The sequence below is a fragment of the Nomascus leucogenys genome, chromosome 15 (genome assembly GCF_006542625.1).
Source record: "Nomascus leucogenys isolate Asia chromosome 15, Asia_NLE_v1, whole genome shotgun sequence".
NCBI classification, from domain to species: Eukaryota; Metazoa; Chordata; class Mammalia; order Primates; family Hylobatidae; genus Nomascus; species Nomascus leucogenys.
Window position 1 is genome coordinate 41,119,175 of NC_044395.1, and position 17,055 is coordinate 41,136,229.

Consider the following 17,055-nt stretch of genomic DNA (forward strand, 5'->3'; position numbering starts at 1 on the left):
TTCTCTACTAAAAATACAAAAATTAGCCGGGCGTGGTAGTGAGCACCTGTAGTCCCAGCTACTCGGGAGGCTGAGGCAGGAGAATCGCTTGGAGGCAGGAGAATCGCTTGAACCCAGGAGGCAGAGGTTGCAGTGAGCCAAGATCGTGCCACTGCACTCCAGCCTGGGCAACAGAGAGAGACTCTGTCTCAAAAAAAAAAAAAAAAACAAAAGTGTTATTTTTTCTCAATTGAGTGTTTTCTTTTTGTAAGGACAGGATCTCACTATGTTGCGCAGGCTGGTCTGGAGCTCCCAGGCTTAAGGTCTGGAGCTCCTGGGCTCAAGCCATCTTCCTACCTCGGCCTCCCAAAGTGCTGGGATTACAGATGTGAGCCACTGCGCCCAGCCCAGCTGTGTCTTAATTATTCCATGGGTATGCCCCACCAATCCAGATGATTGGGAATGATACACACAATTAAAGTGTTGGAGGATGGGCCGAATTTTACATACTGATTGAATTCTGTGCAACAAAATGAGTACCTCAGTCTCTGTAGAGTTCTAGAGGAACTCCCCGAGTTGGAATAATCTTTTCTATAAGAATTTTACTTACTGCTAAGGCAGTCACTCTTTGGCATGGAAATGCTTCTACTCAATGAGAAAATGTGCAAATCACTAAAACATACTTGTATCCTTGTGACTGTGTCAGCTGAACAAAATCTAATTGCTATACTTCCAAGGGGTCTTCAGGTAAAGGAAAATATCCTTGAGAACTGTGTAAAAGGTTTCCCTGGATTACATTTTGGGCAGATAGGGCAGAAATTGTATACCTTATGAGTTATAGTCAAAAAAGGGTTCCAAAAATATTGTTTTCCCCAAGCAACCATTTTATCAGGGCTCCAAAGAATTAGATCATGTACATAGGTTAAAAATGATTACTGTGAGGCCGGGTGTGGTGGCTCCTGCCTGTAATCCCAGCACTTTTGGAGGCTAAGGTGGATGGATCACTTGAGCCCAGGAGTTCAAGACCAGCCTGGGCAACATGGTGAAACCCCATCTCTACAAAAAATACAGGAATTAGCTGGGCATGGTGGCATGCACCTGTGGTCCCAGCTATGCAGGAGGCTGAGGTGAGAGGATGACATGAGTCCAGGAGGCGGAGTTTGCAGTGAGCTGAGAACGCACCACTGCACTCCAACCGGGGTGGCAGAGCGAGACTGTCTCCAAAAAAAAAAAAAAAAGAATGATTACTGTAATTCAACAGATAGTATAGACAAGTTGTTTGGCCCATATCATACCTCACCTTTGATAGAGTATGTTCCCCCACTTTGTTTTCCAGTTTTCCAATTTGAATTTTGGAGCTCTGGATTGACTTTATTTATTTATTTATTTATTTATTTATTTATTTATTTATTTTGAGATGTAGTCTCACTCTGTCGCCCAGGCTGGAGTGCAGTAGTGTGATCTTGGCTCACTGCAACCTCCGCCTCCCAGGTTCAAATGATTCTCCTGCCTCAGCCTCCCGAGTAGCTGGGATTACAGGTGTGTGCCACCACGCCTGGCTAATTTTTGTATTTTTAGTAGAGACGGGGTTTCACCATGTTGGTCAGGCTGCTCTCGAACTCCTGACCTCATGATCCGCCTCCCTCAGCCTCCAGAAGTGCTGAGATTACAGTCGTGAGACACTGTGCCTGGCTGGATTGAATTAATTTTATGTCAAGTTGAGATGCTCCTTGAAAAGTTAATGTAGATTGCTTTTCTTGCTTAGATGTATTTCGAACAGTTCTTTTTGTTACCTTATCAGCCAGCTGACTTCCTTTGCTCTCTGGAGTATATGATTTAGAACGACCTGTGATTTTAATAATGGCCAGTGATTTTTGGTAATAATATGGCTGTTAGCAATTGTGAATTAAGGTGTCCATTTTATATGAACTGACCAGAAGTAGTTAAAAAAATCTTGTTTCCATTAACATTTCAAAATCATGAGTTACTCCAAAAGCAAATCTGCTGTCTGCATGAATATTGTAGTTATTTCTTTCACCAACTGACAGACTCTGATTATTGCTATCAATTTTGCTTGATGAGCTGAGGTGGCTTTTGGAAGGTAAGCATTTTTTATTTCTTCAGTTAAAGATACTATAGAGTTGAACATCAATGCAAAAATCCTCAATAAAATACTGGCAAACTGAATCCAGCAGCACATCAAAAAGCTTATCCACCATGATCAAGTGGGCTTCATCCCTGGGATGCAAGGCTGGTTCAACATACACAAATCAATAAACATAATCCAGCATGTAAACAGAACCAAAGACAAAAACCACATGATTATCTCAATAGATGCAGAAAAGGCCTTTGACAAAATTCAGCAGCCCTTCATGCTATAAACTCTCAATAAATTAAGTATTGATGGGACGTATCTCAAAATAATAAGAACTATTTATGACAAACCCACAGCCAATGTCATACTGAATGGGCAAAAACTGGAAGCATTCCCTTTGAAAACTGGCACAAGACAGGGATGCCCTCTGTCACCACTCCTATTCAACATAGTGTTGGAAGTTCTGGCCAGGGCAATCAGTCAGGAGAAAGAAATAAAGGGTATTCAATTAGGAAAAGAGGAAGTCAAATTGTCCCTGTTTGCAGATGACATGATTGTACATCTAGAAAACCCCATCGTCTCAGCCCAAAATCTCCTTAAGCTGATAAGCAACTTCAGCAAAGTCTCAGGATACAAAATCAATGTGCAAAAATCACAAGCATTCTTATACACCAATAACAGACAGACAGCCAGATCATGAGTGAACTCCCATTCACAATTGCTTCAAAGACAATAAAATACCTAGGAATCCAACTTACAAGGGATGTGAAGGACCTCTTCAAGGAGAACTACAAACCACTGCTCAATGAAATAAAAGAGGACACAAACAAATGGAAGAACATTCCATGCTCATGGATAGGAAGAATCAATATCGTGAAAATGGCCATATTGCCCAAGGTAATTTATAGATTCAATGCCATCCCCATCAAGCTACCAATGACTTTCTTCACAGAGTTGGAAAAAACTACTTTAAATTTCATATGGAACCAAAAAAGAGCCAGCATTGCCAAGTCAATCCTAAGCCAAAAGAACAAAGCTGGAGGCATCATGCTACCTGACTTCAAACTATACTACAAGGCTACAGTAACCAAAACAGCATGGTACTGGTACCAAAACAGAGATATAGACCAATGGAACAGAACAGAGCCCTCAGAAATAATATCACACATCTACAACTATCTGATCTTTGACAAACCTGACAAAAACAAGAAATGGGGAAAGGATTCCCTATTTAATAAATGGTGCTGGGAAAACTGGCTAGCCATATGTAGAAAGCTGAAACTGGATCCCTTCCTTACACCGTATACAAAAATTAATTCAAGATGGATTAAAGACTTAAATGTTAGACCTCAAACCATAAAAACCCTAGAAGAAAACCTAGGCAGTACCATTCAGGACATAGGCATGGGCAAGGACTTCATGTCTAAAACACCAAAAGCAATGGCAACAAAAGCCAAAATTGACAAATGGGATCTAATTAAACTAAAGAGCTTCTGCACAGCAAAAGAAACTACCATCAGAGTAAACAGGCAACCTACAGAATGGGAGAAAATTTTTGCAATCTGCCCATCTGACAAAGGGCTAATATCCAGAATCTACAATGAACTCAAACAAATTTACAAGAAAAAAACAACCCCATCAACAAGTGGGTGAAGGATATGAACAGACACTTCTCAAAAGGAGACATTTATGCAGCCAACAGACACATGAAAAAATGCTCATCATCACTGGCCATCAGAGAAATGCAAATCAAAACCACAATGAGATATCATCTCACACCAGTTAGAATGGCCATCATTAAAAAGTCAGGAAACAACAGGTGCTGGAGAGGATGTGGAGAAATAGGAACACTTTTACACTGTTGGTGGGACTGTAAACTAGTTCAACCATTGTGGAAGACAGTGTGGCAATTCCTCAGGGATCTAGAACTAGAAATACCGTTTGACCCAGCATCCCATTACTGGGTATATACCCAAAGGAATATAAATCATGCTGCTATAAAGACACATGCACACATATGTTTATTGCAGCACTACTCACAATAGCAAAGACTTGGAACCAACCCAAATGTCCATCAATGATAGACTGGATTAAGAAAATGTGGCACATATACACCATGGAATACTATGCAGCCATAAAAAATGATGAGTTCATGTCCTTTGTAGGGACATGGATGAAGCTGGAAACCATCATTCTCAGCAAACTATCATGAAGACAGAAAACCAAACACTGCGTGTTCTCACTTACAGGTGGGAATTGAACAATGAGAATACTTGGACACAGGAAGGGGAACATCACACACCAGGGCCTGCTGTGGGGTGGGGGGGAGGGGGGAAGGATAGCATTAGGAGATACACCTAATGTAAATGACGAGTTAGTGGGTGCAGCACACCAACATGGCACATGTATACATATGTAACAAACCTGCACGTTGTGCACATGAACCCTAGAACTTAAAGTTTAATAATACAAATATATATATATAAAGATACTAAAGAGTAACCTGGTTGGGCGCGGTGGCTCATGCCCGCATTCCCAGCACTGTGGGAGGCTGAGGTGGGTGGATTGCCTGAGCTCAGGAGTTTGAGACCAGCCTGGGTAATATGGTGAGACCCCGTCTCTACTAAAAATACAAAAATTAGCCAGGTGTGGTGGGCACCTGCCTGTAATCCCAGCTACTGGGGAGGCTGAGGCAGGAGAATTGTTTGAACCCCGGAGGCGGAGGTTGCAGTGAGCCAAGATCGCGCCTCTGCACTCCAGCCTGGGTGACAGAGCAAGACTCTGTCTCAATAAAGAAAAAAAAAGAAAGATACTACAGTGTAATCTGTGCAATAAGTCCCAGGTTTATTCTTTAGGTAAGATCCATCTGTAAGCCAAACAACATCAGCGTTAATAAGGGGAATCTATTTCTAAGCCAAACATCAGCCTTAATAAGGAGAATCTCTTGCAGGTCTGTTATAGGAGAGAGAAACTAGTCGGTTAAGATTATGCACTTACGGCCGGGTACAGTGGCTCATGCCTGTAATCCAACACTTTGGGAGGCCGAGGTGGGAAGATCACATGTGGCCAGGAGTTCAAGACCAGCCTTTGCAACATAGTGAGACCTTGCCTCTAAAAAAAAAATTCAAAAAATTAGGTGGAAGGATTGCTCCAGGCCAGCAGGTCAAGCCTACAGCGAGCTGGTGAGCTGTGCTTGGGCCACAGCACTCCAGCCTGGGTGACAGAGCAAGACTCTGCCTTGAAAAAAATAAAAATAAAGATTATGCAATTGTGTAACATCTCTCGAGGCAGAAGAATGGCAGAGTTTAGATTATTGCACCTAGAGATTGTAATGTGAGGTACAGAAAAAATAACTTCATAAGTAGTCTGATGACCGAATAATGTTGAGTGTGGTGCCAATTTTGAAGTGCTTTCACAAAATGTGGAACTAAGTGACAGGAAATTCCCATCACTATTTCTCTGGTGGCTCTTACTAACAAAGCAGTGGAAGTTATTGCCCTCATGCAAGGGGGCAGTGCTTTAGCCAAAGGGTCTAGTTACCGACTATAGTAGCCTGTAGGTCTGTTTTGGGCTCCCTGTTTTTATGTCAGAATGTCTAAGGCGTTTCCCTGATTTTCAAAAACAAACAATGAAATGGAATATTATAACTTGGGGGTCCCACCCTGGGGCATCTCTTAAGGCCCTTTTTAATCCCTTTCAATGTTAACTGATTTTCTTTAGTCCATTGCAGGGTGTCTGGCTTGTTTTGTTTTAAAGAATACATATGCTAGGTGTGGTGGCTTATGCTTCTAATCTCAGAACTTTAGGAGGCCTAGATGGGAGGATCCCTTGAGGCCAGGAGTTTGAGACCACCCTGGGCAACATTGCAAGATTCCATCTCTACACAAAATTTTTAAAAAAAATTAACTGGGCAGCCAGGTGCAGTGGCTCATGCCTGTAATCCCAGCACTTTGGGAGGCCAAGGAAGGTGGATCCCTTGAGCCCAAGAATTCTAGACCAGCCTGGGCAACATGGTGAAACCCCGTCTCTACAAAAAAAAAAATACAAAAATTAGCTGGGTGTGGTGGTGTGCGCCTGTAGTCCCAACTACTTGGGGCCCTGGGGTGGAGGATCACCTGAGCCCCAGAGGTTGAGGCTGCAGTGAGCTGTAACTGTGCCACTCTACTCCAGTCTGGGTAACAGAGCATGACCCTGTCTCTTGAAAAAAAAAAAAAAAAGTTAAAATCAGGAACCAATTGGATAGATTGTTTGTTTGTTTTTAGAGACAGAGTCTCGCTCTGTTGCCCAGACTGGGGTGCAGTGGTGTGATCAGAGCTCACTGCAGCCTGGAACTCCTGGGCTCAAGGGATCCTCCCACCTCAGCCTCCCGAATAGCTGGGACTAACAGGTGCATGCCACCATGCCCAGATAATTAAAAACAATTATTTTGTAGAGATAAGGTTTCACCATCTTGCCCAGGCTGATCTTGAATTCCTGGTCTCAGGTGATCCTCCTGCCTCAGCCTCCCAAAGTACTGGGATTACAGGTGTGAGTGACCATGCTTGACCTGTTTTTTTTTTTTTTTGTTGTTTTTTTAAATAAACAACAGAAAGTTATTTCTCACAGTTCTGGAGGCTGAGAAGTTCAAGATCAAGGTGCCAATAGATTTCGTATCTGGTGAAGACCCATTTCCTGATTTATACACAACACCTTCTTGCTGAGTTCTCACTTGGAAAAGATAAACAAGCTCCCTCAGGTCTCTTTTGTAAGGGTACCAATCTCCTTCATGAGGGCTCTGGCTTCATGGCCTAATCGCTTCCCAACAGGCCCCACCCCCTAATACCATCACCTTAGGGGTTAGGATTTTGACATTTGAATTTTGTCATTGGATAGGTTTAATAAAAGATTTGATACAGTAGAGAACAGGATTAATGAACTCAAAGGCTAGTCAATGGAAAAATCTAAACCAAAGCACAAAAAGAACAGAACAGAGTGTAAGATAATTTGGGATTCATGTTCCAAGTCATTACAAGAATTAAAGTGTTAATAAAAGAATACTATGAATCACACCCCTTTTCCCCACTTCCTCTAGCCAGTGTATCTTAGTTTTAGCGCCCCCTGTCATGCAGTTCTGTATTACTGGGACCACCCTCCATATACAGTAGTAAAAGAGAGAGAAAATAGGATCACAAGAGGCTCATTTCCTGATTCCTCTGCCCCAAGAGATGTGTTTTTCTCTGGGACTTTTAGGTAACAGCTTACCTGCTGCCACTGATGCAGCAGAACAGCTTTGCCTGCAATGGGGCTAGTCAAGGGATCCTCCCACCTCAGCCTCTCAAATATCTGGGACTAACAGGTGCATGGAGAGAACAGAAGAGGGCCAGGAGAGAACAGAAAACATAAGGGAAAAAAAAGGGAGACCTTTCTTTTTTTTTTTTTTGAGATCGAATTTTGCTCTTGTTGTCCAGGCTGGAGTGAAATGGCGTGATCTCGGCTCACCACAACCTCTGCCTCCCGGGTTCAAGCAGTTTTCCTGCGTCAGCCTCCCAAGTAGCAGGGATTACAGGCATGTGCCACCACGCCCAGCTAATTTTGTATTTTTAGTAGAGATGGGGTTTCTCCATGTTGGTCAGGCTGGTCTCAAACTCCTGACCTCAGGTGATCTGCCTGCCTTGGCCTCCCAAAGCGCTGGGATTACAGGCATGAGCCACCACACCCAGCCAAAAGGGAGACTTTTCTCCATGGGGCTCCTTTTCCTGGTTCTCTGGTGAGAAAGAGGGACTGTCTATTGGGAGCTTTTGTTCTCCGTGCTGGTTGCATAGTTGCCCCAATGCAAGCTGCCTTGGGTCAAATCCAGAAGATAAAAGAGGAGAGGAAAAAGAGGAAACTCATTATCATATTGTTCATTCTTTCAGTTTTGACTTCCCTTCTCAATTTGCCTATTGGTTTTTTGTTTGTTTGTTTTGTTTTGTTTGAGATGAGTCTCACTCTGTTGCCCTGACTGGAGCGCAGTCACCTGATCATGGCTCACTGCAGCTGTGACCTCCTGGGCTCAAATGATCCTCACATCTCAGCCTCCCTAGTAGCTGGGACTACAGGTGTGCACCACCACACCTAGTTAATTTTTAATTTTTGTAGAGACAGGATCTCACTATCTTGTCCAAGCTGGTCTCAAACTGATGGCACTGGCAGGCCATCCAGAGTGGCCACTGCCATTGAGCTCTGGCTATGGGGAGTGCATGGGGAGGAGGTGGTCAGCCCTCCTGCAGCCTGCTGCCCTGGGGGCCACCACAATGGGGCCAGGCCTGGTTGCCCACAAGTGGGGGAAAACCACAGTAGGACAGAGTGGTGCCCTGAGGTGGAGCTGGGCTCCAGGCAGTGCTGTGCTTGCAAATGAAGCACAGGGCCCGGGCCCAGGTCACAGAGTTGGGGCCGTGCCTTGGGGGCCTGGGGTGGGAAGTGGGAGTGGCACCTGCTTCAGGGACCTGGCCATTAGCCACTGTTCCCACCCCACTGATGGCTGTGGGTTCCTGCACCTCAGGAGGAGGCTCTGTGCAGGGCCCCCTGGAGCCACATCCCCAAGGTCTGCCCTGCATCAGGGTGACTGCTGAACCTGACACTCCTGATGGCTGGCCCTGGCCTGCACCTGTGATCTGGTCCCAGAAGCCCCCCAACCAGGGAAGGGCCATGAGCTAGGCAGAGGGGAGCCCCAGCTCACCCCTGAGTGCCAGGGCCACATGGGGAGCTCACAGCAATATCACCCCTGCCCCAATGCTGGCCTGGGCCCAGCAAGGACCTGGAGCTCCTGCCGCAGACTGCAAGGGACCTGGTTGGGGCTGCATGCTCCACAGAACTGGTGGGAGCTGGAAGCAGGCAGCAGTGCCCATCCCCCCCCACCCCAGGTGCAACTGCAGCTGCCCAAGTTGGGGCTGTGGACTCAGGCCTTCCTGTGTTATTGGGGGCCGGAGCAGGCAGGCACCCTGCATGCCCCACACCTCCAAACCTGGGCCTCTCTGCACTCTTGGAGGCCTGGGAAGTCCCCCAACCCCATGGTCTCAAAAGTGACTGCTCCTACTGCCTGGCTTCTCCCTGCTGTTGGCACCTGCTCTGATCTTGGAGCAACATGGGGCCAAGCTGGGGTACTGTCACAGCCCAGCCAGGTGTGCACACACTTGGGGCAGTGCTGACATACCGGCCCCCTTCTGCCTTGGCCCCTCCAGACTTTGGGTACCAACAAGCATAGTGGGGAAGCCAAGGGGGGTGCTGCACTCCAGTCAGGGCAACAGAGTGAGACCCTGTCTCAAACAAAACAAAACAAACAAAAAAATCAATAGGCTCAGCACTGGCCTACAGGTGACCCTTGACTTGAGCAGCCTGGGCACCATGGACAGTGGCAGGAGGCAGACAGGCTTCTGGGCAGAAAAGGGTGGGTCCCCAGTGAGGCCCCACCTTCAGGTCAGGGAGGGCCTGAATGCTGGGGGCTAAACTGCCAGTCCCAGGAACCAGAGTGAAGACTTGTGGTGCCTTTTCTTGGCCCATCCATGGCCACCCTTGGATCAATCAGTGCACACTTCTTCCCCTCTGAGGCCCATAAAAGCCCCAGGCTCAGCCAGAGCAAAGCAGAGGACAGAGGAGCTACCCTCTCTGCTAGGAGCTGAACACTCGTCAGGACACCCTGTCTATAGAAAGGAGCTGCCCACTGCAGGTCTTCTTTGAGCTGTTCTAATACTCATTGAAGCTCCTTTTCATCTTGCTCACCTTTCACTTGTCTGCATACCTCATTCTTCCTGGTTGCAGTACAAGAACTTGGGACTCGCTGAAAGGCAAGACTAAAAGAGCTGTAACACAAACGGCTGAAACATGCCCCTTGCTCACCACATTGTGGGTGGAGAGAAGAGCTGCAGCCCTCTGGGGAGGCCAGACCTGGAAACTCCCTGAGCCAGGGCTGTGACTCCCTCTTTGAGGTCCTGCAGTTTCTGATGTCTCCAAGCTTCCGGACACCACCGTGCTCCCCAATGCCAGCTGGGGAAGCAGCTTGTGGTGCACCTGGTCCAGCCAGCATGTCTGACTGTGCAGTGGCTGGATCCCGTGCTTGCTCAGATACCCTTCATGTCTCCATGCCTGACTCACAGTCTTTCTTGGAGGCATGGGATCCCAGCCAGTAGCATGAGCTGAGCACAGCCTGCCAGGCTGAATGGGTGGAATGAGTCCAGCTTGCCTGAGCAAAGCTCTAGCAAAGGCACTACCAGCCACAGGTTTCCAGCCAGAAAAGTGACACCCCAAAGATCCTGTAACAAAACTCCTGGGCTTAAGCAATCCTCCCACCTGGGCCCTTCCAAAGTCCTGGGCCTACTGGCATGAGCCACCATGCCCAGCCCATTGTTTAATTTTCAACTGTTCTGAAAGGGATGCTTTTTGTTTTTCATGCAAAGTTCTATATTTTGCAATTGTGTGGGAAACAGATTGTTGTGCTAAGTCTTGGTGCTGGCCAAGGCTTATTCCATCTTGGCCAGCAGCAGAAGTTCAAATTCATGTTTTTTTGTTTGTTTTGTTCATTTATTATTATTATTTTTAAAGATGAGGTGCATTAGTCAGAGTTCTCTAGAGAGACAGGAGAGATGTACATATGAAGGGGAGTTTATAAAGGAGTATTGACTCACACAATCACAAGGTGAAGTCTCATAATAGGCCATCTGCAAGCTGAGGAGCAATGAAGTCAGTCTGACTCCCAAAACCTCAAAAGTAGGGAAGCTGACAGTGCATCCATCAGCCTGTGACCAAAGGCCCAAGAGCCCCTGGAAAACCACTGGTGTAAGTCCAAGAGTCCAAAAGCTGAAGAATTTGGAGTCTGATGTTTGAGGGCAGGAAGCATCCATCATGGGAGAAAGATAAAGTGTGGAAGACTCAGCAAGTCAGCTTCTCCCACCTTCTTTTGCCTGCTTTTTTTCTAGCTGCACTGGCAGTTGATTGGATGGTGCCCACCCACATTGAGGGTGAGTCTGCCTCTCCCAGGCCACTGACTCAAATGTTAATCTCCTTTGGCAACACCCTCACAGACACATTGAGGAACAATACTTTGCATCTTTCAATCCAATCAAGTTGACAATATCAACCATCACACAAGGTCTCACTCTGGTCACCCAGACTGGAGTGCAATGGCAGGATCTCAGCTTGTTGCAGCCTTTGCCTCCTGGGCTCAAGCAATCCTCCAGCCTCAGCCTTCTAAGTAGCTGGGACTACAGGCATGCACTACCACATCTGGCTATTTTTTTGTGTTTTCGGTAGAGACAGAGTTTCTCCATGTTGCCCAGGCTGATCTCGAACTCCTGGGTTCAACAGATCTGCCCACCTCAGCCTCCAAGAGTGCTGGGATTACAGGTGTGAGCCACTGTGCCTGGCCCATGTGTTCTTTAGTAAATTTCTCTTGTTATGATATTCAGTTTCCTTTAACGTGTTGTTAAAAGAAAAATTTTAGACAAATTAAACGGAGCTTAATTGAACAAAGAACAATTCTTGAATTGGGTAACCCCCAGAACAGAATAGGTCCAGAAGTGACTCCAGTGCTGCCAGATGGTTGGAGAGGATTTAAGGACAGAAAAAGGAAAGTGGCCTACACAAAATGGAAGGGAGGTACAGGAACAGCTGGATTGGTTACAGCTCAGCATTTGCCTTATTTGAAGGTGGTTCGAACAGTTGGCCACCTGTTGGAGTGTTCGAACAGTTGGAGTATGGCTGCTGTGATTGGTTGAGACTTGGCTACTTGTTACAAGAGTAACAGTCTGTGAACCCAAAATATCTGAGACAGGTCTCAGTCAATTTAGAAAGTTTAATTTGCCAAGGTTAAGGATGCACTGTGACACAGCCTCAAGAGGTCCTGACAACATGTGCCCAGGATGGTCAGAGCACACGTTGGTTTTATACATTTTAGGGAGACATGAGACATCAATTAATCTGTGTAAGATATACATTGGTTCCATCAGATAAGGCGGGACAACTATGTGGGGACTTCCAGGTTAGAAGTAGATAAGAGATAAAAGGAAAAGGTTGCATTCTTTTGAGTCCTTGATCAGCCTTCCACTGAATACACAATTTAGTCTGGCCCAGTGACTGTGCATATTGTTTTTACATAAACAATAGGGCAGAGAAAGCAATCAGATATGCATTTGTTTCGGGTGAGCCTCAGAGGGATGACTTTGAGTTCTGTCTGTCCTTTGTCCACAAGGTATTGTGGACAATTGTGAGGGAGGTATATAGCTTCTTATCTTGGTAGCTGTCTTATTTAGGAATAAAATGGGAGGCAGGTGTCTGACATAGTTCCCAGCTTGACTTTTCTTTTGGCTTAGTGATTTTGGGGTTCCAAGATTTATTTTCCTTTCACAAGTCCATTTACACATCCAGTTAGATTACATTTCACTAGGTATGGAGAAACCTTTAAGCCAAACTTAAAATATGTAAGGAGGCAGCTTTAGGCTAAACTTAATTTAACAGTGTACAGTACAATATAGGGCAATACTGGCCAGGTGCAATGGCTCACTCCTGTAATCCACGCACTTTGGGAGGCTGAGGCAGGTGGATTACCTGAGGTCAGGAGTTCGAGACCAGCCTGGCCAACATGGCAAAACCCCGTCTCCACTAAAAATACAAAAATTAGCTGGGCCTGGTGGTGTGTGCCTGTAGTCCCAGCTACTCCAGAGGCCAAGACAGGAGGATCACTTGAACCTGGGAGGCGGAGATTGCAGTGAGCCAAGATTGCGCCATTGCACTCCAGCCTGGGCAACGGAGTGAGACTCCATCTCAAAAAAACAAACAAACAAAAAAAACAAAAAGCAATATAGGGCAATACTGATAGGATTTATTCTATTTTATTTCAATTATTTTTTCACCTGAGTTGGGGCTTAGAAAACGAAATTGTAAAATATGGCACTTTGGCATGCTGAGTGTTTTGAATTAAGGAATATTAAAAGGTCTCAGAAATAAGCCTCGGAACCAAGGGATCTCTCTGACCTTCCTCAGCTTCCCCATCTCTCTGATCTTCTTCCTTTCCTGAAGCATCTGGAAGGACTCTGGAACTTCTTTTTGTGAGTAGGGAAGCTTCTTTCCAAAAAAAAATTCAGTGAATCCCCTCTCTAGGAATCTCATCAAATAACTAGAAAAGGTTAACCACAAAAAGATGACACTGGGACTTGTCACCATGTCCAGGCAGGCTTTTCTCTTTTTTTTTTTTTTGAGACAGAGTCTCACTCTGTCACCCAGGCTGGAGTGCAGTGGCATGATCTCAGCTCACCACAACTTCTGCCTCCCACGTTCAAGTGATTCTCCTGCCTCAGCCTCCAGAGTAACTGAAATTACAGGTGCCTGCCACCATGCCTGGTTAATTTTTGTATTTTTAGTAGAGATGGGGTTTCTCCATGTTGGCCAGGCTGGTCTCAAACTCCTGACCTCAGGTGATCCACCTGCCTCGGCCTCCCAAAGTGCTGGAATTACAGGCATGAGCCACCATGCCCGATCTGGCTTTTCATTTATTCTTCTGAGTGCAGCTCCAAGAGGATTACCTGGGAGACATTATCTATATAAGATAACCTTTGCTCACAGTAAAGTTCTGCCCCTCATCTTCCTGCCACCTCCCCCAGAGTTCAAAATAACTTTCTTCCAGGCCATTGTTCTTGGAGCTCATTCATTTTCCCTAAAAATCTTTTACTCCTGTACCCCCGTGCCCACCATCTCCCCTTCCTCTATGAAGAGGGGCATATAAACATCTGGACCTCATTGGATTATTGAGTAATCATTCTCCTGAGGTTCCCTCATGCTTATGCACATTAAATAAAGTTTGTATGCCGTTTTTTCTTGTTAGTCTGCTTTTTGTCAGTTTATTTTCAATGAGCCTTCAGAAAGAGTGAAAGGGAAGCTTGATCTTCTCCTGTATGCATGTCAGTGTCCCCACTAGACCGAGCTCTTCCAGGTCAGGGACTATGTCTTATTCATCTTTGTATTCCTAGTACCTGGCACAGTATGTACCAGTACAATATGTACCATATATACCAGTAGAGTACATACTAGTATATACTAATACCACTACAGCATGTACCAGAGCACCTAGTATAGTATGTAATAGTAAACTGCTACTGAATGAAAGATTAGGCCACACAGAGGCTTTACAGGTAAACTAAAAGGAAGCTGAGCTTTAAAACCAAAAGCAAACGCAAATCTGCATTTAGGTGTTGTATTAGTCTGTTCTCGCATGCTGTAAAGACATACCTGAGACAGGGTAATTTATAAAAAAGAGAGGTTTAATGGGCTCATGGTTCTGCAGGTTATACAGGCTTCTGCTTCTGGGGAGGCCTCAGGAAATTTACAATCATAGGGCGAAGGCAAAGGGAAGCAGGCAGGCTGGGAACACTGGCTCATGTCTGTACCCAGAATTTTGGGAGGCTGAAGTGGGAGGAGCACTTGAGTACAGGAGTTCGAGACTAGGCTGGGCAATGTGATGAAACCCTGCCTCTAAAATAAAAAAATAAAATAAAATAAAAATTAGCTGGGTGTGGCATGTGCCTGTAGTCCCAGCTACTCTGGAGGGTAAGGTGGGAGGATGGTTTGAGCCTGGGAGGCAGAGGTTGCAGTGAGCTGAGATCATGCCATTGCACTCTAGCCTGGGTAACAGAGCCATACTCAGTCTCACTCTGTCGCCCAGGCTGGAGTGCAGTGGCGCGATCTGGGCTCACTGCAAGCTCTGCCTCCCGGGTTCACACCATTCTCTTGCCTCAGCCTCCCAAGTAGCTGGGACTACAGGCACCTACCACCACGCCTGGCTAATTTTTTGTATTTTTAGTAGAGATGGGGTTTCACCGTGTTAGCCAGGATGGTCTCGATCTCCTAACCTCGTGATCCACCCGCCTCGGCCTCCCAAAGTGCTGGGATTCCAGGCATGAGCCACTGCAAAGGGGAGGCAGGCACATCTTCACATGGCCAGCAGGAGACAAAGAGAGGGTGAAGGGAGAGGCGCTTTCAAACAAGCAGACCTTGGGAGAACTCTATCACAAGATAGCACCAGGGGATGGTGCTAAACCATTAGAAACCACACTGGTGATCCAATCACCTCCCACAAAGCCCCACCCCCGAGCCTGGGGATTACAGTTCAACCTGAGACTTAGGTGGGGACACAGAGCCAAACCATATCAGGTATTTACTGTAGTGACAAATATTAGGTTGCCGGTGCAAATAATATCAAGTGTTAGTCTAAATTTGAAGAAGTTAATCCTCGTTGTGGTTAATATGAGTCAGAAAAACAGAGCGTATCAGAGAAATGAGGCTAAAGGTAGGAGTTCTAGGAAGAGTAATCATAGATTTAGCCAATGAATATACAGATTTTCTGTGGAAAATTCAGTTTTTAATATTTCATTATTTTAGTCACATAATTGCCCTGTCAGATTGTGTTCTGTTATCTGGAAGACCAAAATGGATGCTCCTTTATCAACTAAGAAGAACCCTAAAGTTAAGAAAATGAAAGTTACCTATGGGTGGAGGGTTCCAGGCTTGGTTGGCATGGGAACTCTGCAAATTCCTAAGGCTACAAGAAAAAACACAATCTTGCTAAATTTGCTAAAAATAGGAGCTATTGGGAAAATTGTCAGAACCTTACCAAACCTGATTTACAATCCAAACCACTATAGCTCTGATTGGACAAAGGACCAGCCTTACAAAAATTCTTTCCTGATAAGCAACTGAAGACCTCAAGCCAGTTTCAGCCAGTTTATAGAGACTGCATGCAAACTTTGTGTCCAATAGTTCACCTTTTGACCTGAAGAGCCAAGTTCCACCTTATTTTAATGTTAAAACCTTACCCCAAAGTGAACATGGGATGCGTGTTACATATGTTTATCCATTGCACGTGTTCAACTTCCCTCATAGATATGTATAACTTTTCTCCCAAACCTGCTGAATATGTTTTACTCTATTGTGTGATACAGGCCCTGTGAGGCATAAAAACCAACCTGCCCTTTTCCCTCTGGGAAGAGAGCACCTTTGGCCTAAGCTGGAGACTCTCTCTTCCTGCTGTGCAAACTGAAATCACCAATATAGCTCTCCTTTCTACTATTTAGCCATCCTGGTGGTCTTTTGGATGACATATTCTTCTTCTTTAAAGGAACATGGTCTGACTCTGTTGCCGAGGTGGGACTGAGGTGGTGCCATCTGGATTCACTATAGCTTCAGCCTCCAGGTCTCAAGTGATCCTCCTGCCTCAGCCTCCCAAGTAGCTGGGACTACAGGTGTGTGCCACCATGCCCAGCTAATTTTTTTAGCTTTTGTAGAGACAGGGTCTCACTATGTTGCCCAGGCTGGTCTCAAACTCCTGGGCACAAGCGATCCTCCCACCTCAGCCTTCCAAAATGCTGGGATTACAGGCATGAGCCATTGCACCTGGTTGGATGACAATTCTTTAGGTTTATCTGTGTTCTTATTTTAGGTTTGGAAAGATGGTATGACACTGTGATGTATAATAAGATATGCAGTATGTATAGACAGTCTTAGTCCCAGTATTCTGGCACACAGCTCCTAAAACCCTGGGAATCTCCAAAGTGACAAATGGTTTTTTGTATGCTAATGAAATGACAGTGATAAGTGGGTTTCTGCATGCCAGAAGCTCCTGGATGGCTTCAGGATAGGGGCTCCTTGCCCAGGAACTAACCACGTGATTAAAGAATTATGGCTTTCAGCCCCAACCCCAACCTTGAAGGAGAGGAGAGACTGAAGGTTGAACTTATTTATCACCAATGACCAATAATTTAATCAATTCTGCCTACATAAGGAAGCCTCTATAAAATCCCAAAAGAAAGGCAGAGGTGGGTGGATCACTTGAGCTCAGGAGTTCAAGACAAGCCCCGGTAACATGATGAGACCCCATTTCTACAAAAAATACAAAAATTGGCTGGGCGTCATGGCGCACACCTGTTAGTCCCAGTTACTCAGGAGGCGGAGAGAGGAGGATTGCGTGAGCCTGGGAGGCA

General features: G+C 45.6%; 1 protein-coding gene across 1 annotated transcript in view; it reads right to left on the reverse strand.

Moving 5' to 3' along the window:
- Positions 1-12,914: 12,914 nt before the first annotated feature.
- Positions 12,915-17,055, reverse strand: part of C15H11orf54 (chromosome 15 C11orf54 homolog) — a 29,041-nt gene continuing 24,900 nt past the window's right edge. The window contains exon 9 of the mRNA XM_030794640.1: positions 12,915-13,147. Coding sequence (XP_030650500.1) covers positions 13,001-13,147 — 147 coding nt within the window. The 3' untranslated portion in view covers positions 12,915-13,000. The remainder of the gene's footprint in view (positions 13,148-17,055) is intronic.